At 45.1% G+C, this 21,973-nt stretch overlaps 2 protein-coding genes across 30 annotated transcripts in view; one reads left to right on the top strand and one right to left on the bottom strand.

Annotated features, from left to right (window-relative positions):
* The first annotated feature begins 685 nt into the window (after positions 1 to 685).
* adamts14 (ADAM metallopeptidase with thrombospondin type 1 motif, 14) lies at positions 686 to 20,051 on the top strand. The gene is made up of 23 exons (XM_089015887.1): positions 686 to 1,156; positions 1,955 to 2,008; positions 2,134 to 2,528; positions 5,598 to 5,739; positions 6,635 to 6,831; positions 9,170 to 9,253; positions 10,296 to 10,452; positions 13,027 to 13,132; positions 13,214 to 13,357; positions 13,428 to 13,560; positions 13,680 to 13,793; positions 14,044 to 14,195; positions 15,156 to 15,328; positions 15,408 to 15,541; positions 16,196 to 16,319; positions 16,492 to 16,572; positions 16,682 to 16,845; positions 16,920 to 17,085; positions 17,392 to 17,524; positions 17,588 to 17,795; positions 17,866 to 17,998; positions 18,209 to 18,307; positions 18,377 to 20,051. The coding sequence occupies exons 1-23, from the start codon at positions 1,078 to 1,080 to the stop codon at positions 18,790 to 18,792; spliced, it is 3,588 nt and encodes a 1,195-aa protein (XP_088872013.1). The 5' UTR covers positions 686 to 1,077; the 3' UTR covers positions 18,793 to 20,051.
* A 73-nt stretch (positions 20,052 to 20,124) lies between these two features.
* LOC148887594 (uncharacterized) overlaps positions 20,125 to 21,973 on the bottom strand; it is a 28,574-nt gene continuing 26,725 nt past the window's right edge. For 20 of the 29 annotated variants that reach the window (XM_089015897.1, XM_089015917.1, XM_089015916.1 and 17 more), the window contains 6 exons: positions 21,910 to 21,959; positions 21,719 to 21,760; positions 21,572 to 21,639; positions 21,399 to 21,487; positions 21,277 to 21,308; positions 20,125 to 21,109 (listed from right to left, as the gene is read on the bottom strand). In XM_089015897.1, coding sequence (XP_088872023.1) covers positions 21,475 to 21,487; positions 21,572 to 21,639; positions 21,719 to 21,760; positions 21,910 to 21,959 — 173 coding nt within the window. In that variant the 3' untranslated portion in view covers positions 20,125 to 21,109; positions 21,277 to 21,308; positions 21,399 to 21,474. Of the gene's footprint in view, positions 21,110 to 21,276; positions 21,309 to 21,398; positions 21,488 to 21,571; positions 21,761 to 21,909; positions 21,960 to 21,973 lie in introns of all 29 variants that reach the window. The other 9 variants (XM_089015893.1, XM_089015892.1, XM_089015894.1 and 6 more) reach the window with 4 other exon arrangements.

Raw genomic sequence — 21,973 nt, 5'->3', positions numbered from 1 at the left:
GATTATTATTATTACAAAACAAAAAATAATAGTATGACAACATAACGACACAGTCATTACAGTTTATGCAGTTTTTGCAACCTCTTTTTTGTATGAAGCAGTTCTCGATGGAAAAAAAAGAGGATTAAAGCATCCTTTTCACCAGTGAATGAGGGATTTCATGGTAGAATGTGCACGTCTGTCTCCTACAAGCTAAATTCTGAAAGCAAAAACAACGCTGTAGCATCCATTGACGAAAAGCGATTGTCTCCCATCCCCTGTCCCACAGACTGTAAATCCGCTTCAATTCCAAGCCGCGGCACATCCCCCTGACACTCCTTTCTTCTTATCGCGGGCTTCTTCAAGACTGTTTGCAACTTGCACATGCGTACAAACAAGAATGAGGATTTCTTATCACTGAACTCGCTTTCCGAAAATGTTTTCACGACGCTTCCAGTGTGTTGAGGAGTGGAAACAGGGTGCATTCCTTTCCCCTCCTCTGAATTATCTTTGGAGTTGTTATCTTTCATTTTTTTTTCTTTTTCAGGATGTGACGATCATATATCCCACCACCCAGCACCCCTCCCTCTTTTTTTGTAGTGTTGGGGTGCTTGTTTGGCTAAATATGTGCTTGTCTGAAGAGAAGGGTTGCTACTTATACTGACAAACACTTTTTGGAGGTGGGGGTGGACACAAGCAAGCGAGCAGCGGAGTTTGCACGACTTGCAGATGTTCCCGGAGTGAGAGCGTCTAGTGACTTTGTGAAAAGTTCCCGACGGGAACTCAGACGCCGGATTACAGGGGTGGGGGGCAGAAAAGCGCAGTTTTTGTTGCTTCCACGGTTGGTTGTTTGTTTGTTTGCTTGCAGCGGGCCCGGTTGCCATCCCTCCCCGCCGGCCCCATTTGCCTCCCCCCACCGCCCTCGCCTCCTACACGGATGGCCCAGCATCGGTCTGTGGGGCTCAGCACAGGCCGAGAGACTGCGCGCAGTTTGCGGACTCGGGCGCCGGGACGAGCCGCCGCGTCCTCGCCGGTGATCCGCTTTGACGACTTAACACGGTGAAGAAAGCAAAAGAAAGAAACGGGGGGGCCTCCGTTATGGGGTGGCTGCAAGTTCTCATGTGCTTTTCACTCAGTCAACTTTTGCTGGAGCTTTCTTTTGCTGCAGGGACATTTGGTGAGTGGCTTTTCATTCCATGCAAGAAAATCGGCGCTGTTGAGAATGTTTTGGACGATGTGCCCAAGTCTTTTTGCGCATCGGGCCTCGGCAAGCGGGTTGTTGGTTGCGTAAACAAACAAATAAAGGAAAGAGACAGCGAGAAATGGAATTTGATGAAGGTAGATGACGTTTTAGTCACCATGTGACCAATCAAGGACAAGTTGGCAGAGGTTGTGTACCAAAAAAAAAAAAGAAATATATTCAACCCAAGCGCCATCAAATTTAATTGCATTGCATGTTTTTATATTTTATTATTTATGTATCTGTTTATTATTGATTGAGTTATTGTTTATTATTGATTAATATATTACTAATTGTTTTTTATTAATTAATTATTTAATGTTTATTTATTTATTTTCATCACTCCTGGTTGGATGTTTCAAAACGTTAGACATAGTTCCACCAAATTTTATTTTGCTGCAGATCCAGACAAGGATACAAATATTTATTTATGTGGTGTGGAACTATTGTAACAAAATTACAATATTTCTTCCAAATTATACTAAATTATAAAAGGGGGCAACCAAACCTGGTCTTGGGCAGGTTTGGCAGTCAATTAGCTAATTCGTTAATTCAGGCAAGGCTGTCCATCCATGCAAGGTTATCAGAGGCTAGTTGTTTTGCTAGTTTGCGAAGAATGTCCAGAAAATGCCATTTGGTTGCATTGTGGCCTGTTAGCTAAAGAACTGGACTTAACGAATGTTTGTTTTTTTAGCTGGAAAACATGAAATAATCAATTTAGCATCCAAATTCCAGATCCAGAGAAAGGTGCAAATACACTGGAGCCATCCTTTGCTGCTAGGGCACATGGTAAGTGGCTGTCAAGTCTGTAGCTAAAAAGTATTCACGCTCCAAATGGCTCGGAATACTTTTCACTGCAGTTTTGCATTTAAAATGAGAGATTGTGTGAACTGACTTTGTGAACGTCCCTTCAGAAAAACTTTCCGGCAAGTTACGAGACTACGGCCTGGTGGTGCCGTTCAGCACGGACGCCCGCGGCCGCTTCAAGTCCCACGTGCTGTCCATGGATGAGGAAGGAAGTCCCGGTCGGAGGAAGAGGACAAAAACCCACCGCAGGGTGGCCCGCGGCGCCCCCGAAACGCCCTCCTCGGACGCCGGATTCTTATTCTTCAACGTCACCATCTTCGGCGAAGAGCTACACCTGAGACTGAGGGCCAACAGGAGGCTGGTGGCCCCTGGGGCCTCGCTGGAGTGGCAGGAGGACTTTGAAGCCAAAACTGAGGAAAATCTACACGGCGACTGCGTGTTCACCGGCGACGTGAGCGACATGCCGCACGCCACCGTGGCTATCAGCAACTGCGACGGACTGGTAAGCACCTTGTGATTTCATTTACAAGTCGCCTGCGAGACCAAACGACGGGAATTGAAAAATGACGTAAAGCGCCATTCAAAAATGTGTTCGAATTTAGTTTTTTCATGCTTCGGTGCTGATAAGGCGCTGGCCAGACCTCTGACAATGTTTTTCCCCTTCCACAAGGGGGTAGCATCCCCCTTTTTTCCATGTTAGCGTTTTGTTCCACTTTCAGCTATTGTTAAAGCGCTATATAAACTAATATGTACAGTAGGTATTGCATTGCATTTTGGCCCTCATTTCAAGATCAAATAACTCCAGACCCATATAATTTAGGAATTAAGTCTTTTTTCTGATGAAAGAAGAGCGTCTACAGCTTTTTACGTTGCATGAAATGTTTGTGTCGTCCCAAAAGTCAATATTCTATGAGTCCTGGAATTCAAGTGAGAATGTCAAAAACCCTGGTACTTTTTTGCACATGTCTGGCAGATGAATGTGTGAAGCAGCAGTGAGGTCAGGTGACACATATTTGCATTTCTAAATGGACTTGTTTGCGAGATGACAGCCGGCTAGCTTAACTTGTGACGTTTGTGTTCATTTTGATTTCATGCAAAAACACGGAAGCCTTTTCCAAACCCCGCGTGACTTTGCCAGGGGTTGTTATGAAAGACCTCCAGCGACAATTAATTTCATCAACTCGGTGAATGAATTTGTTTCGGTGAATGTTGTGCACAAAGCCCATCTGGGTGTCATGGAATAGCTAATAAGCGCGAGCGGGTCATTCACGCTGCGCGTAATTAAACGCCATGTGTCGCCAGCTAATTAACGCGAGTGCTACTTGCAGTGGTACTTCATCAACATAAGTTTGCGCCTGTTGACTGAGTTACAATCAACACGCTTTAAAACGCAAATAACATAGATGCACGTCCTCTTGTGGTTCGGATCAAGCACCGTCAAGGTTTGTTCTTTGTTTAGCACGGTGATTCTAATGTCTCGAATGCTCGAATTCCAGGACCCACAGAATATTAAGTTTTAGGCCTACATAAACATGCAATGCAGCGTAAGAAACTTTTGACTCTCTGTTTTCATCAGAAAAAAGAGTTAATTCCTAAATGATATGGGTCTGGAGTTATACGAGCTTGAAATGAGGGTGGCTGTCCTAAATACAATGCAATACATACATATTGGTTTATATAGCGCTTTAACAACAGCTGAACATGGAACAAAGTGCTAACGTGGATAAAAAGGGAAATGCTGCCCACTCATGGAAGGGGAAAAACATTGCCAGAGGTCTGACCAGCTCTTTATCGGCACCCAAGCACAAAAAAAACACACACACAAAACCCGAACAAATTCGGGAATGGCGCTCTGTCATATTTTCAATTCCTAAATAAATTTGTGAATGGCAGTGAATGAGTTAAAAAAAACAAAAACAAAAGAGAAAGAAGCACAGATTTTACAAATGAAGCGAATGCAACCTCATCGGGGAAAAAACAACAAACACTCGAGTGGAGTATGCAGCCCAGAACGTGTTTGCACTTGTTTACTTTGAGGGCTTGATTCACACTTGCATGTGGGTCCTCTCACGTCCACGCCAACACAAAGACGGACGGACGTGTCTGTGCACGCAAGGCTTTTATTTTTGCGGGATCTCACCCCTACCGCCCTAAAAAAAGATTGTTGGTTCTTTCATTCATTCATCTCATCTCATCTGGTGCTGCTTCCGCCCGTGTGTCCATTCATGCGCTCAAATGGTCCCTGACAGCCCCGCAGACTTCACGTCCGTCTGGTTCGGTGTACACTCTTCTCTCCAGATGTTGCCTCGCTTTCCTACCCCCCCCCCTCTTCTCTGACGAAATGCCGAGGAAGTCTCACTTGGCATTTCCTGCAATCCACTTTTCGCCTCCGCGCCGCTGTCGGACGTCTTGGGATGAAAATATGTCTTTGTAGGGGACCATTGTTTACCCCCCCTACGCTTGCATCCCCCAGCTGTGAGAAAATGGTCAAAATCTTTTCTTTTCAATCTGCTGGTTCAATTTTAGCATAGCATCCCAAATATGGTCAGGGGGGCGTGGCTTCCTGTCAGGCCCAAATGTCCACACACAAGAATGGGTTCAGGTGTGGGAGTGCATAGTTGAAACCGGATCCTTCCAAAGCACAGCCGCTCCTCTGCAGCCGGAGGCTCTTTTGAAACTGGACCAAAGATACCATATGAAGGGTCCGGCGTTTACAGGTACAAACAATCAAAGGGGAGAGTTCCGCTAATGATTAGAGGCCATGTCATGCGACTCCGGAGCCCATGAGCAAGGAGACTACAGCCGGAGACAGGAAATGAGCAGTTTCGTCTGGGTTCTGGGCCAAAATGACGAAAGCGAGGTGTGGGCCACTAACGGGGGCTTGATTGTCTGCGAGCGGCAAGTATACAGCGGCGCACAAATGGAAAAACATTTAGGTGATGTCGGCCAGTTCCATATGCAAGTTACCCCGCCCCCTGCCATCGCATCCCCCCTTTGTGAAAGGGGAAAAACTGCTAGCAATTGAGGTCTGTTAGAAAAAAATCCCGCTGACAAACAACAACGTTTTATTTATACTTTCTTTGGGCGGGGGTAGAGGTTGTTCTTATAACAATGATTTGACTGAGGACCACAAGAAAATATACTCCTTTCAAAAGCGTCAAGTTGTTCACTTGTCGGAAGTCGCTCGCTCACCTTCACCGATAGTGATTCAATTGCCGTCATGGTAACAATGGGAAAAAGATATCCCACTCACCCCCGCCCCACCTTCCGCGTTCCCCCTGAGTGATTGCTGCAGTTATAAGAGGCATTTACCTTCACTTGAGAAATGGAAAAAAAAAGAAATTGAAGGGAACTTTCCGGCGATGGCAGAATGAAAGCTTTTGCCTTCGTCTGCCATTCAACACAAAGCTCAAGTGAGACCGGACAAAACATGTCGACCTGCGTCACTGCCCTCCACGCAACCCCTCAAAACCTCCTCGACATCTTTGGCCTTCATTGTAATTACCTCCCTTTCGAGTTGGGGCTCAATGGGAAGAAAGCGACTGCATTTCAAAACCTCTTTTGTTTCCAGGCAGGCCTGATTCGCACTAAAAATGGAGAGTTCTTCATCGAACCCCTTGAGAAAGGCCGGCAAGACGTGGAGGTGAAGGGCCGCGTGCACGTGGTCTACCGCCACTCGGCTGTCAAGCGTGACGACGACATCCGCAACGAAGGTGAGGGCTTCAAAACATTCAATTTGAGAAAAAAAAAGAAAATTGAACTTTGGAAAATCCTATTGGACCCTTCTCACCCTGCCCACCACCTTTTCCAGCGACTCTCCTCAGGCAGGCAGGCGATTAGATTAGATTATATTAAATTAGATTAGCCTTTATTAGTGTCCTCCATGGTAATTTGTCATGCAAGAATCAAGTCATGAGTGTGGAAAATCCTCCTGGACCCTCCGCACCCTGCCCACCACCTTTTCCATCGACTCCCCTCAGACAGGCAATTAGAATAAATTAGATTTGCTTTTATTAGTGTCCTCCATGCTAATTTGTCATGCAAGAATCAAGTCATGAGTGCAGAAAATCCCACTGGACCCTCCGCACCCTGCCCACCACCTTTTTCAGCAATTCCCCTCAGGCAGGCAGGCGATTAGATTAGCCTTTATTAGTGTCCTCCATTATTATTTGTCATGCATGAACATAGACACGGGTGCGGAAAATCCTACTGGACCCTCCGCACCCTGCCCACCACCTTTTCCAGTGATTCCCCTTATAAATAAAGATGATTCTGAATCTGATTCTGAAGCGGTACTGGCAAGGAGCTGTGCGAACAGATTTATTGGCTAACTAAATCGAATTTGGTTGGTTCACGGGTTTCTGGCTTTTGATCGAGCTAGATAGAAACACCCGGAAAAAAAAGAAAATTACACGAGGGTGGTGGAGGTCTCAAATAAAGGATGACGGATGGCCTTTGGGATCCTTTTTGACTTTTAATGGTACGCCCTTGACAGTTTGATGGCGATCGGTGAAAATAAGGATAAAAACGCTAACTAACGCTCACCAAGGAAAAATTCCATGCACTGGATCCGTTTTTTTTAAGCATTCCTCGCCGTCCCGTTCGCAGTATCCCACGACGGTATCGCCGACCTCCCGGCCGCCGTGGACCTAATCCGGCGCCGAGTCTCCGAACCGGAACGTAAACGGCGGCACGCCAAGAAGGACGACTACAACATCGAGGTGCTTCTCGCCGTGGACGACTCGGTGGTGCGATTCCACGGCAAAGAGCACGTCCAGAACTACGTGTTGACACTCATGAATATTGTAAGTCAGATGTCAAGTATCGTTTATTATTATTATTATTATTATTATTATTATTATTGTTTGGAGTAATTTTGTATACCCCCCCCCCCCCCAACCACTTCGCCGTGTACTGTTTATGGATTACAGAAGAGGTTAAAACAAATCTTCAGCTCATTCATTACGGACTCTAGCAGCTCCTTCCACCATAATCTACTTAAGCGGTCCAAATCCCTCAAGTCAGATTTTCACAGGGCGCTGGTTTCACTCGGTAACAGTTACCACCCGAGCCCTCACGGTGGCCTGATAAGCCGCGCTGGCCCAATTAAAAGAGTTGACTGGCAGGTGGGAGAAGGCGGAGCTCGCAATGCGGGTCCTTCGTGGAAACCCGCCGCCCGTCAAAGACGTTTAAAAAAAAAAATGAATAATTTTTGCCTCATTATGATTCTGATTCTCTGATAAACACGAGTACTGATTCGACCCCCTTGACTCAATCACTGCCATTGACGAATTGATTCGGGAATTGAAAATATGACGTAGAGCACCATTCCCGAATTCGTTCGGGTTTTGCTTTTTCATGCTTGGGTGCCGATAAAGAGCTAGTAAGACCTCTGGCTTGTTTTCTAAATCATGCACAACTGCCTATGTTTTTATCTTCCTGTTGTGTTTATTATTTTGCTTTATGTTGACAATTGTGTGAAGTGTTTTGTTACAGCTGCAGCGGTTGTGTAAGTGCTACAATGAAATGTATTATTATTATTAGCTAACTATTAGCTAGCTAGCTAGCTTTCTATCTATTTGAGTTACTTCCGGGTTGAGCGAACGCTGGCGCGCGTGGCTGCCGCTGCTCACCTGCAGAAAAACGGATCCTGTGACTAATGTGACCATGAGAGTTTTGAAAGTCGCTTAAAGATAAAATGTATTATTATTATTATTATTATTATTATTATTATGTTTTTCCATTCCACAAGGGGGTAGCATTTCCTTTTTGTCCATGTTAGCGCTTTGTTGCAGCTTCAGCTATTGTTCAAGCGATATATAAACCAATATGTATTGTATTTTCTACATTTATTACGCAGGTGCGTATTGAGCCACAATGGCTAGCTTAGCACTTTCAACTGTTGTTCAAGTGCTATATAAACCAATATATATGTATTGCATTGTATTTTGGACAGGCGCCCCCATTGCAAGCTCATATAAGTCCAGATTCATATAATTTAGGAATTAACTCGTTTTTTTCTGATGAAAGACACATGGTCATCGTTTGAAGAAAATTTAGGTTTTTCGGTACACCTTACACACCGGAAAATACGATATACAAATAACAACGGTGATTGACAATTTTAAGCCCCCGTGCAAGGACAAGGTGGCCACCGAGGTGCCTGACGGCAAAATGGCCGTCTTGTTTTAGGCGCGGGCGGACATACGATGCTGCGCGTAAAACCAGGGACGCCCTCGCGTCTTCAGCCCACAGCTGCTTCTCTCGTTTGTAGCCCGATTCCTGCACCCCCCCCCCAGTCTGCGTATGTGTATGTATGTCTGTGTGTGTGTGTGTACATGTGTGTTCCTCCTGCTTTTGCAATTATCCTGCCGCACATGATCCCAGAGGACATACCAGGAAGTGACTATCATCTGAAGGAGGGTGGATGGGGGACAGAGGGGTGGGGGGGTGACAATATTCAGGTCTCATTGCGAAAACGCGGGTGAGGAATGGCACGCGGCGGGGGTCTTGGTGGCTCTCCAAAAGACAGTCCAGTGGTTCACCAATGAAAGCTTCTCGCCCTCGGGCGATGACTCGCTGACCCGTGTCGGAGTCACGTGGAATGTCAATGTCCAGCCGGGGACGCCCGCTCTGTAAACGTCCATTTGCACGCCTGCGTTCATTCCCTTAAAACAATAAATAATAATAATCTGACACAAAAGGAATTGAGATTTGAAATTAAAGTTCAGCCTCGGGATCAAACAGGGGAGGATGGAGGTGACGGGTGGGCAGTGGGGGGCAAAACGTGACCCGGCTCGGTTTAGCTTGCGAACGACCATGTGGAGTGAGCGACCTTTTTTTTATCAAAAATAAAACTCGTTCACCTCACGACGGCTCGGAATGGGAGGCGGAGCGAGCGGATGGCACGGCGCCGTCAACAGCAGCTGACACGTTTCTGGGTCAGCTGAGCCGTCCCCTCCGCGAATAACGTCACAACGTTGCGCACGAAAAAAAGGCAAGTCTAGGAAAACAATATCAGTCCAGCCCGCCCTTTAAATTGGATTTCAAATCATGGAGACATTGAGTTGGACAGGAAATGAAACAAATGCATGTGACGTGCTGTCGTTAACCTCAAATGCTAACGTTTATCCTTCTTTGCAGGTGGACGAAATCTACCACGACGAGTCCTTAGGAACCCACATCAACATCGTCCTGGTGCGCATGATCATGGTCGGCTATCGACAGGTTAGCTCAAGAAAAATCTTCTTTTTTTAGATTAGATTAGATTAGATGAATCTCACAGTGGAGAAATTGACATTTCACAGCAGAAAAAAACAAAATATAGGAGCCACTGTAAAGACAGCCATTCTTGCGGCGCCATCTTGAAGTCAAAATAACTAAATGACAAATAATATGACAACACAAAGACACAGTCATTCAATTTTAAACACTTTCTGCACCCTCTTTGTTGTATGAAGCAGTTCTGGTTGAAAGGGAAGAGGATCAAAGTCTCCTTTTCACCAGTGGGTCAGGGACGTCATGGTGCGATGTGCATGTCTGTCTGCTACAAGCTTAATGTTGAATGCGAACACGAAGCTCTCGCATCCATTCACGAAAAGAGATTGCCTCACATCTCCTGTCCCGTAAATCCGCTTCAATTCCAAGCAGCGGCAGTTCCACATCCGCCTCTGCCACGTTAATCCCCTTCATTTACGAGCTGCGCCAATTCCACATATGCAACGGCGCTCTGCGCTGACGCTCCTTTCTTCTTATCGTGGACTTCTTTTCTTTACGGTCCACTCTCGTAGCCATTTTTGATGATGAAATGGCTCTGAGGAAAGTAGTAATTGCGCTTCAGCTTCCCGCTTTGAAACGGAAATGCTTCCTACTGCCGGTTGTCAAAACAGAACGCCCGGCGCCATATTGCGATGAGCTTCAACACCACCCCCTGACCACCAACCCTTGACCACCTCACTACCCCAACCCCCATCCGCCTCGGCCCCTTCACTTTTTTTTCCGGTTTGCCAGACTGTTTGGGGATTTCAACAGCATCGACAATGTCTCGTTTTTGGTGGAAATATTCTCGGTTGCCAATTTCTGCTCGTCATCCTGCATCATGCAAGCTCGCAAACACTACTTGACATATTTGAGCTGTACTTATAATTAGTCATTGATTTATGGCCAGGAATTAAAGATGGAAAAAAAGCGAAAATTTGACTAGCGTTGCTACGGAATTAAAATGGAATTTACTAAGGTTAATGAAGTGGCCATCTTTTTTTATTTTCAGTCCATCAACCTGATCGAACGTGGCAACCCATCGCGCAGCCTGGAGCAGGTTTGTCGCTGGGCCAACACGCAACAGCGCGCCGATCCCGACCATAGCGATTATCACGATCACGCCATCTTCCTCACCAGGCAAGATTTTGGCCCCGCAGGTATGCAAGGTACTGTATTCGACTCTCGATCGAGGACTGTGCAGACTGAATGCTGAATTCTGATTGCGTTCACACACAAAAAAAGGGCAGGTAAGGTCCGCAATTGAGCTCTGTAACAAATTAGCAAACAAATTCGGCTCTGTTTCTTTTCATCTAAAAGCATTTTTAACTCATTCACAAATTTATTCGGGAACTGAAAATATGACGTAGAGCGCCATTCCCGAATTAGTTCGGGTTTAGTCTCTTCTTGCTTGGGTGCCGATAAAGCGCTGGTCAGACCTCTGGTACTGTTTTTGAGTTAAATTGTGGATTTTTTAAACATCTTGTAATTAAATTATTTGAATTTTGATTTAAAAAATTACGTTTTGCTCAGATAAAAATTCCATTTGAAAATACGTACATGTACACAATTCATTGGGGGTGCGCCTTATACTCCGGTGTGCCGTATACACTAGAGAATACGGGACTTAAAAAAAAAAAAAAAAATGATGCTTTACTTTTCTAATTTTTTGGGGGGGGGGGGGGGATCTTTCTACACATTTTTCCTCAACTATACAACTTGTTTTTAAATCTCACACTTGAAATTATACATGATGTGGAATTAAACGACTTGTCAATTGCGTGAGCGGCTTTTCAGCGGCGTACATTGGACGTTTGAAGCCCTTCAATAATGCAAATAAAGGTAGGGGGTGATTGTCCAACGTTTTTGGCATGGAGTGAAAAATCAGAATGATTTTTCATATTTTCATTTATAGCTTAACATATATGTCCAGTATTCCATTTCAGATAATACCATTTTAGTCCCCCCCCCCCCCCCCCCCGACCCCCAAGAGACAACAAAACTGACTCTGTGCTCCTGGCGTGTGAACTTGTGATCTTTTCAAGCGCACGTGTCACGTTCGGAAGGCGAGGTCACGTTTTACCTGCCGTCCCGCTGTCGCCTTGGCGACATGCGTGTTATGATCATAACAACCGGGGGAGGGTGTAGGGGGTCTATTTTTGGACAGGCCGTCAGAGGGGCATTGCACCGGCTTGTCAAAGTTTGACTTTTAGGCTTCCTGGGAAACGTTGGCAAGCGTTAGCGCCTGATCCCAGTTTGTTTTTCAAAAGCAGGGGTGCCCATTTCGTGGATCGCGATCAATAGGTAGCTGGCAGCTTAGAGTCGTTTATTTGCTTGTTTGTTCAGTGATTTGTAAAATGAGTTTTCATATTTTTGCTGAGTTAGTTGATATATATATATATATATATATATATATATATATATATATATATATATATATATTCACTGTTTTAAACAGAACACTTGACCTCACTTGACCATGAAAAGTCTGAACGACTGCGCTGCTGCTTCCGCATAACTGGCGTAATGACGCTATCCTATGCAAAGGCTAGAACGTCTGCTTCTTTAATCGTTTCACCCGCCGGCTGGATAAAAGAAATGGCTTTAGTGTCACGCGCATCGCTCCAGCCACCCGTTTATCCATATAGCCGCAAAGAAACCCGACGGCCACATTGGCGCTCAGCATTTTGTGACACGCACGTCTTTCTTTTTTCTCTTTTTTTTTGTCTGGCTGTCTCGTTTTTCTTTCTGCTTTTTACCTGCATGCCAAAAACATTTCAGAAGCGGCATCGCTGCACACCTCTTGATCGAGTTGATTCGTGTCCTTGTGCTTTGCTATGTTATCCATTTGTTTGTCAACGTCTGCAGATTTTGTCATGCTGCTTATCTATATACTGTATACTGCATATGATATATAATATATACAGGTACTACTCATAAAATTAGAATATCGTTAAAAAAAAGCATTCATTTCAGTCATTCAACTTAAAAGGTGAAAGGAATATATTATTTAGTCCGATAACATGCATTGCAACTTTTTATTTGTTTCACCTTTTGAGTTGAATGACTCAAATGAATAAACATTTTCACGATATTCTAAATTTCTGAGTAGTACATGTATGCATTTGTGTCTATATGTGTATATGCGTGTAAATACATGTACAGAATGTGTATATATATGTGTATGTATATACGTGTTTATATATATATATAGTTATATATATATATATATATATGTGTGTGTGTGTGTGTGTGTGTGTGTGTATGTTTATATACAGTATGTGTATATACAGTATGTGTGTATGTATGTGTATATATGTGTGTACTGTATATGCATATACAGTATGTGTGTATGTATGTCTATATGTGTGTGTATATATATATATATGTATGTGTGTTTATATACATATACAGTATGTTATACAGTATGTGTGTATATATGTATGTGTGCATATATATGTATATGTGTGTAGTGTATATACATATACAGTATGTGTATATGCATGTGTGTATATATGAGTGTATATACATTCATAGTGTGTGTATATATACAGTACATGTACATATGCATAGCTACTGTATATCTATATTTTTTTGTGTGCGTGTGTAAATGTATACATAATCACGGTGCAAACTAACAAGATGCGTTTCCATGGTGACCCGCACTCCTCCGGTGGGGCAATCGAGGTAGCGAGTGGCATAATTGAGGTCATGTGTCCAGCTTCGGTTTTGCTGTCGGGCAGGTTACGCTCCGGTGACCGGGATGTGCCACCCGCTGCGGAGTTGCACCCTCAACCACGAGGACGGCTTCTCCTCCGCCTTTGTGGTCGCCCATGAGACGGGACATGTGTGAGTCCTACAACCTGATTTTTTTTTATTAGCTTTATGAAACAAAAAATAGTCACTGGACTTCGTTTTGTCCGCCGACAGGCTGGGAATGGAACACGACGGGCAGGGCAACCGATGCGCCGACGAGACCAGCATGGGCAGCATCATGGCTCCGCTGGTCCAGGCAGCTTTCCATCGCTACCACTGGTCTCGCTGCAGTAGGCAGGAGCTCAATCGCTACATCCAGTGCGTCTCTCCCCCTACGCCGTTGCCGTTTTTGTGGCGTCGTGCCGATCTCTTCTTTTTCGCCCCTCAGTTCGTACGACTGCTTGCTGGATGATCCCTTTGAACACAAGTGGCCAAAACTTCCCGAGCTTCCCGGGATCAATTATTCCATGGATGAGCAATGCCGCTTTGACTTTGGTGTGGGTTACAAGATGTGCACGGCTGTAAGTCGGAGGGAAAAAACAGAGCAAAGTTGCGCCGCTTAAAATAAGGCTGCTGTAAACCTGGATAACTGTCAGCTCTTTGTGGACCAACTTGCACCCACCGTTGCTTTGTATTGCAGTTTCGCACGTATGACCCCTGCAAGCAGCTGTGGTGCAGCCATCCTGACAATCAGTACTTCTGCAAAACCAAAAAAGGCCCACCGGTGGATGGAACGGAATGTGCGCCGGGAAAGGTATGGTATATTGAAAAAACGGCCATTTTGTTTAAAGTCAAAGTCAGCTTTATTGTCAAATATGCTAATATGCATGACATACAGCACAGATGAAATTAATGTCCTCTCGGACCCAGCGTGCAAGACATGCGAGGCACTTATAACGTGGCTAAAAAGACATACAATTGACAACAGACAATACATGTAATTTAATGTTGTTAAAAAAACAAAACAAACATGTTAAAAATGTTGTCACTGTTTGCATTCCAAGTGGTGCTTCAAAGGCCACTGCATCTGGAGGTCCAGCCAGGAGGAACCTCAAGGCCACGACGGCAACTGGAGCTCTTGGTCCAAGTTCGGCTCGTGTTCGCGGACGTGCGGGGGCGGCGTTCGCTCCCGCAGTCGCCAGTGCAACGACCCCCCGTGAGTGTCCGCCGCTAACTTTAGCTTGCCGTCAAGTGCCATGACAACGTGTTGCCGGGCGAGCTTGATGTTTTATTTAACTCATTCACTGCCATTCACGAATTTTATTTGGGAATTGAAAATATGACAGAAAGTGCCATTCCTGATTCTGTACGGGTTTTGTTTTTTCTTGCTTGGCTGCCGTTAAAGTGCTGGCCATGCCCTCTGGCTATGTTTTTCCCTTCCACAAGGGAGCAGCATTTGCCTTTTGTCCATGTTAGCGCTTTGTTCTAGATTCAGCTGTTGTTAAAGCGTGATATGAACCAATATGTATGTTGTATTTTGCACGGCCACCCGCATTTCAAGTTCATATAACTCCAGACCCATATAATTTAGGAATGAACTCTTTTTTTCTGATGAAAGAAGAGACTCTAAGGTTTCGAACGCTGCATTGAATATTTATGTAGTCCCAAAACTCAATTGTCTGTGGGTCCTGGAATTTGAGTGACAATGACAAAAACCCTGGCACTGGTGTGGACACATTTTTGCACATGGCTGGCAGTGAATGAGTTAAATTGCAGATTATTTTTTTTTATATAGTTTTTTTTTCATTAAAAAAAATCATAAAATGATTTGATTTTTTTATCAAAAAATTACGTTTTGCTCAGATAGAAATTCCGCTCTGTATCGTTTCATTTAAAAGCGATTTTTACTTGCTTTTTTCAGTCTTGTAATGACATTTTTTCCTAAGAATAAATTAATAAAAAGATTTGAGAAAGACTATCGTATTTTCCAGTGTATAAGGCGCACCCAAAAGTCAAGATTTTTTTTCAAAAGATGACTCTGCGCCTTATCATGCAGATGCGCCTTATATGTGAAGTCATATTGAGCCACAATGGATACGTTGCATCATCCAAAAACACCCTAAAATTTGCACTGAAGACTGAAAGTTGACAAACCTACCGGGATGCTTTGTGTCAGGCCGGCCTACGGTGGTCGTGAATGTCCCGGCTCGGCCTTAGACTACCAGATGTGCAACACGGAGGAGTGCGCCGGGCCCTACGAGGACTTCCGCGCTCAGCAGTGCTTCCAGAGGAGCAACAAGTATCACAACAACATGAAGCATACTTGGCTGCCTCACGAGCATGCGGACGGTAAGGAAACCAAAACAAACACACAAACAAACAAAAAGATGAACAACGGAATTGACGTTGATCTTGTCGTTGTCGGTAGAGAGTCGCAAGTGCGAGCTGAGCTGCAGGTCCAAAGAAACGGGCGAGGTGGTCTTCATGAACCAGGTGATGCACGACGGAACCCGCTGCAGCTACGCGGACCACTTCAGTGTCTGCGCGCGTGGTGAATGTCTGGTACGTTCCGCAAAACGGATTATTTGTTATTTAGTATTTTGTTTTTTGGACTTTAAGATGGCGCCGCGAGAGTGGCTGCCTTTACAGCAGTTCCTATATTTTGTTTTTCTAATTCATCCTTTCCTTTTGTCTTCCTTTCATAACTTTGCTGCTGTGAAATCTAAATTTCTCCGCTGCAAGCCTAATAAAGGCTAAACCAAGTCAATCCAACCCAATAACATGGCAATCAAGATGTATTGTAGTGTATTTTGTACATCTGCCCCCATTTCAACCTCATATAACTCCAGAACCATGTAACTTAGGAATTAACTATTATTATAACTATTATATTAACTATTATTTTTCTGATGAAAGAAGAGAGTCTAATGTTTCTTACGCTGAATTTAATGTTTATGTAGTCCCAAAACTCAATATTCTGTGAGTCCTGCAATTCGAGTGAAAATGACAAAAACCCTGCCACTGGTGTGGACACATTTTTGCACATCGTCTGGCATCTTAGTCATGTATTTCTTTTTTCTACTTTCATTCCTTTCATCACTTTGCTGCTGTGAAATGTAAATTTCTCCACTGTGAGACTAATAAAGGCAAATCCAATCCAATCCAATCTTGTTGAGAGGATAATCATCCTCTTTGCTCTTCCCTCCCTCTCGGCAGCACGTGGGCTGTGACAAGGAGGTGGGCTCTTACAAGGAGGAGGACAAATGCGGCGTGTGCGAAGGTGACAACTCGCACTGTCGTACCGTCAAACTATCGCTCACCAAGACGCCCAAAAAGAACGGTAATTGCCTTGCACACTGTTGCCCATTTTTTGTCACACAGTTCATGTCCGCGGTCATCACCCGGGAGTAGAAATAGTATCCGTGGAATCTGTTTGCAAATATCACAAAAAAAGCCTTTTCAGATGATTATATTGAAAAGAAAAAGAAATAATGGCCTATATGTTATGCTAGGAATGCTGAAAATGTTCGACATCCCAGTGGGTGCCCATCATATCGTCATTGAGAAGAACGACACCTCGCCTCATGTCATCGGTGAGTTGAAAGACACTATGGCCAATTGTTTGAACGACACACTTTCATTAAAACGACGCTCACAAAGCATGTTGTCTAAAAATATACATTGTGATTCGCTTGCTAACAGCGGTGAAGAACCAAGTGACCGGCAACTTCATCCTCAACGCAAAAAGCCAAGACGCAGAGTCCAAAACGTTCATCGAGAACGGTTTGCAGTGGGAGTACACCCTAGAAGACGGCAAAGAGACCCTGCGGACGTCCGGTCCGCTATACGAAGGAATCTTAGTGCTTGTCAGTGAGTGCGCAGGCATCAGAGTCCATTTCTTCTCCCCATTGAATAGCGCTATTGATTATGCGAATGGCAGGTTATTCCCCTGGAAGAGGAAGCCAAGATAAGCTTGACGTACAAGTACATCATCCACGAGGACCTTCTGCCTCTCATCACTAGCAACAATGTTCTCCTAGCCGAGTTGGATTCATACGAGTGGGCGCTGAAGAGCTGGTCGCAGTGCTCCAAACCTTGTGGCGGAGGTCAGTGGAGACGCCGACGCAGAAACAAACTTAATTACGGATACGGTAAAATCTGTCTGTAAAAATCCACCAGAGCATGCGTGAAAGCCCAAAAGTTAAAATGAACCTTTTGTAAATCACGTCGGGGTCCCTACTTAACTAACTCTCAGTTCTTCAAATAGAAGTACGGTAAATTCGACAAGTTTTAAAAAGACAAGAATTTAAAAAAAAATGTTTTGGAAAATAATTGACTCCCAAAACAGTCCCTTTCACTGCTCATTCACTGCCAGACCGGTACTATTTTTATGTTATTTTTTGCTCCCCCAGGTACCCAATACACCAAATACGGTTGCAGGAGGAAGAGCGACAGCCGGTTGGTGCATCGAAACTTCTGCGATGGCAACAAGAAGCCCAAACCCATCCGCAAACGCTGCAACGTCCAAGACTGCAGCCAGCCCGTGTAAGTCATATCGCAAGCGGTTCCACTCTCTGTGACACCGAAACATTGTCGCGCGCCCTCCAGGTGGGTGGTAGACGAGTGGAGCGCCTGCAGCAAGACGTGTGGCAAGCAAAGCTACCAGACTAGGGCGGTGCAATGTATGCAGGCGACCCACAATGGCACCAACCGCTCCGTCCACAGTAAACACTGCACCCAGGAACGACCCGAGACCAAGCGGGCCTGCAACCACACTGCGTGCCCCGCCCAGTGGAGGACGGGGGCATGGTCTCAGGTAGACATACACACACATAGATATCATCCGTGTGCTTGTGAACGATGGCTATGCGTGTGATGCTCTCCAGTGCTCTGTGACCTGCGGCGAAGGCATCCAGCAAAGGCAAGTGGTGTGCAAGGCCAATGACAACACCGTGGGACAATGCCAGGGCGACAAACCCGAGATGGTGCTCCTTTGCAAGCCTGCCGTTCCTTGTCCGGGTACGCTTTCCTGGAGACAAAACTCGCTTTACCAAATATGGTTCCACTTCCGGGACCAAATATGGTTCCATGTACTTATGACCAAATATGATTTTGCCCAAAAAGTGACATCCGCAGTCACTTAAAACAGTTCCAGTAAGCAACTGAAGATGGATCCACTTTTGGGGTTCATTTTGCCAGGTGGTAGCAAAGTTGTATTTACCATTCCAGGACAACTGTCGCCCCCTTTTGGCTTGGAGAATGTGACCACCAAAGACGAAGCATTGCACCAAACGGTGTCTGGGCACCCGGTGCTTCAAGTCATGTCAAGTATGAAACCTTCCTGGTGGCAAAAACACGACTTTGCCGCGATTTCTAATGTCTCTTCTGTTTTTTTAGATGAGGCATGCCAAGGGGATAAATCCATCTTCTGTCAAATGGAAGTTCTCGCCCGCTACTGCTCCATCCCCGGATACCACAAGCTTTGTTGTGAGTCGTGCAACAAGAAGACGTCCCCTCCCAATCTCTCCAACAAGACCTCGACGGAAGCTGGGTCCTCCAGCGTTTCCTCCAGCAATTCCCTCATGGCATCCCTCAGGCCTCCGAGGCCCACTTCTGCTCAGAATCCGGTACAAACCACTAAAGGCATCAACAAGCAGACGCTTTCCACCGCCCAAACTCCGGCCGCCCGGACGGTTACCGGTGGCACCACCCACCTGAGGCCTCTTCTACCTCCTGGCGGAGCATCCCCTGAGGAGCATGGCCCCAACAGCACTTTACAACCACCCGCTGCAAAGTCAAGAAGGGACAGTTAAGGATCCGAGTCGGACTCCATGCACAGATGAAGAGCTGAGTGTTGACTGCTGGTGGTGCTACATCATCTCCTACATTGCGGCATTTGAAGGATGTTTTTTTCTTTTGTTTTGAACAAGGATTTTCCCCTGGACCGGTGATGATTACCTCATCCAACCTCCAAAGAGTGACTGACGTACGCCGCTCTGTCCTCGGTGCTGTCTATGCAAGGTGCGTTGAAAATGTGACGACCCGATTGACTTTCTGCACTGGAGTTCTAGCATGTAGACGAAACCTCATCCTTTGACGGTAGACTGCAAGAAAGGTGACTAGGCTAGACCCGATAAGTGCTCAAGGAGACCTAATACTTCAGATGACCCTCTTAGAGAGCCCAACTGACTTAGGACTTAAACACCAGACTGCTGGAGTGCTGACTAGACCTAAACTTTCCACTTCAGTTCTGTGGATCGCTGAGACCTCAAGTGTCACACACAATACATGAACAACAAAAACCCTCTTCACCAGACTGCTAAGAGTACTCATGAGTTTCACATTGGACTTCTGGATGACTAGACCGAAAGGGTTCACGCAAGACTGCTTGAGTAACAACAAGACCTCTGACCTCTCCACCAGATGCCCAAAGTGCTGACAAGACAAAGACCTTCCGCACTAGACTGCTATAGTGGTGACCAAAGGTTGTCCACAAAGTCTGGCTACAGAGGACATCCGAGCGGCCCACTTGGTGAAGTAGATTTTTTTTCCTCCTCTGTGACCAGACTTTATGGCCTTCCCGTAATGGACTCTTTAAGGGCTAATTAAAACAACAACTTCCTCACTCTGGCACAAGATACCTACAATAGCATCTGCTTATGACTTCTCGAATGGCACCTCGACGTTGCCCGCCTCTTGGCTATGTGAAGGCAAACTGTGGTGCTGCTGAATTGGTTAGCAAGTCGTGTTGACACGGACGTCTGTATACTTGCTGATAGGAAAAGCGGAATGACGTCTTGTTAGCTTCCATGAGATCACCGTACAATATTTTTGTTTGAGGTAACATTTTGTGCCAATGTGAATAGTATAAATGACCCCCTGGGGTAAGAAAAAAAATCGATGATGATGCTAGCGGCATATGTCGCTATGTGCATGTTTGTCTGTGTGTGCGCGTGTGTATATGTGTGTCGATTTTTGTATGTTTTCTGTACAAACTAAAAATGGAAAAGTGCATATTTATTGATGAGATTTTACATGCCAGCCACAACAGTAAAAATCTGAGGTAAGAACATTTTGTCTTTTGATTTGTGGCGTTTTTTTAAGATGTGACCAACCCTGAGCCAAAAAAAAATGACCATGCATACTCTGTTTGACCGAAATGTTTTATGTCCTCACTACATTGTGTCATCTTCCGTTTCGTGTTTCCAGGCCGGAAGCGGAAGTTGTTCTAACGCATGGATTGTTAGCGTCTGTTCAGATGGACAGAGTAAACAGAACCCGAGCAAGGTTGGCAGAAGTTTTTCTCTATGATAGTGTATACATTCAATTGAAACACTTAGTTACTTTTTCTGGGACACCTAAGTTGTTGGTATCAAATATCACCAAAACACATAGGAATTCACGGTCGTCGGTAGTGTAGAGGTACACTCTCCTGTGTTGGGTGCAGGCAGTGTGGGTTCAAATCCACTCAATGATTCTGTATGCATCCAATGAAAACACTTAGTTACTTTTTCCCGGGAAACCCCAGTTGTTAGTAGCAAATATGAACACAACACACACCAAGTCACAGTAACTGGTGGTGTAGAGGTACACTCTTCTGCGTTGGGTGCAGGCAGTGTGGGTTCGAATCCACTCAATGACTTTGTATACATCCAATGAAAACACTTAGATACTTTTTCCCGGGAAACCTCAGTTGTTGGTAGTAAATAAGACAACAACGCAAAGCAAGTCATGGTAGCCGGTAGTGTAGAGGTATACTCTCCTGCGTTTGGTGCAGACAATGTGGGTTCGAATCCACTCACTTTGTATGTATTAAATTGAAACACTTAGTTATATTTTCCTGGGAGACCTCGGTTGTTTCCATCAAATATGACCAAAACCCAGAGAATGTCACAGTCACCAGTAGTGTAGTGGTACACTCTCCTGCGTTGGGCGCAGGCAGTCTGGGTTCGAATCCCACCTGGTGAAAGAATAAATATCAATTCAAAGGGCTAACCGCCAGCTGGGTCCAACCCCCAGTGATGGTCAAGGGCGGAGCCAAGAAGTCCGGATGCACGATGGTCCTGAACATCGTGCAGCATCAGATGGTCCTGAACATCGTTCAGGATCTGGGATGTTGGAGAACAGCGTCTGAAAGGACGAAGAGGGTAACTTATAATACTTTAAAATATATACTAAGTGTTTTACCGAGGATGTCAAATAGGAGTGCCGCTCGCGACGACACTCCCGCCCCCCGTGGTGAAGTGGTACAAGCACAAGGCTTGTACCTGGGAGACCCAAGATCGAAACCTACTTACCTCAGATGCAGTCGCCTCAAGTTCCTCTTCACCTGTGGAAGGAGAAAAGAAAGTTTCAATTAGATATTGGGCTTGAGTGTTACAAAAAAAAACAATTTAAAGTTTTTAAATTTGCTACTTACAGCGATTCGCAGTGGCCTCCAGACAGCGATCGCTGGCACTTGACGACGAGGGCAAAGTCGGCCATGTTGCAGTTGTTCAAACAAAACACCTGATTGAAGAAAAAAAAAACATGACAAATGAGCCCATGGGCAATAACTTCCCTACCCCTAGTTGAAGTGAACAGCAGGCTTACCAATTATGCTGGTGTGTCTGGCCAACAGCTCGATGCAGTGAAGCGAGGGCACCATTGTGCGATGAGACCTTGTTTAAAAAAAAAAAAGGTAAAAAGCATCTGAGAGTTGGGCCACGTCGGGAAGTTGGCTCCACAAATTATACTCACCTGTGTTCCACACCTGCTTTTCTTCCTCTTACCATGGCAGCCCTGCAAAACACACCCACAAAATGGCGGTTGCGCCACATGCATCTTCAATTAGCCAATTGTTTGGATCACAGATCAATAGTGCTCATTTTTAAGTTGCAGAAACACAATGAGGCTTTACATGGTCGGTTGAGGGGCTAAAAATGACTTACCACAAACAAGGTCATTTGTTTCCCACTCACGGCAGCTACGACCACTTTGTCTGTGGAAGGAGAA

The sequence above is a fragment of the Hippocampus bargibanti genome, linkage group LG15 (assembly GCF_051943395.1).
Source record: "Hippocampus bargibanti isolate YZ-2025 linkage group LG15, ASM5194339v1, whole genome shotgun sequence".
NCBI classification, from domain to species: Eukaryota; Metazoa; Chordata; class Actinopteri; order Syngnathiformes; family Syngnathidae; genus Hippocampus; species Hippocampus bargibanti.
The sequence above is the reverse complement of the archived record's forward strand: the minus strand, read 5'-3'. Positions and strand labels throughout refer to the sequence as shown.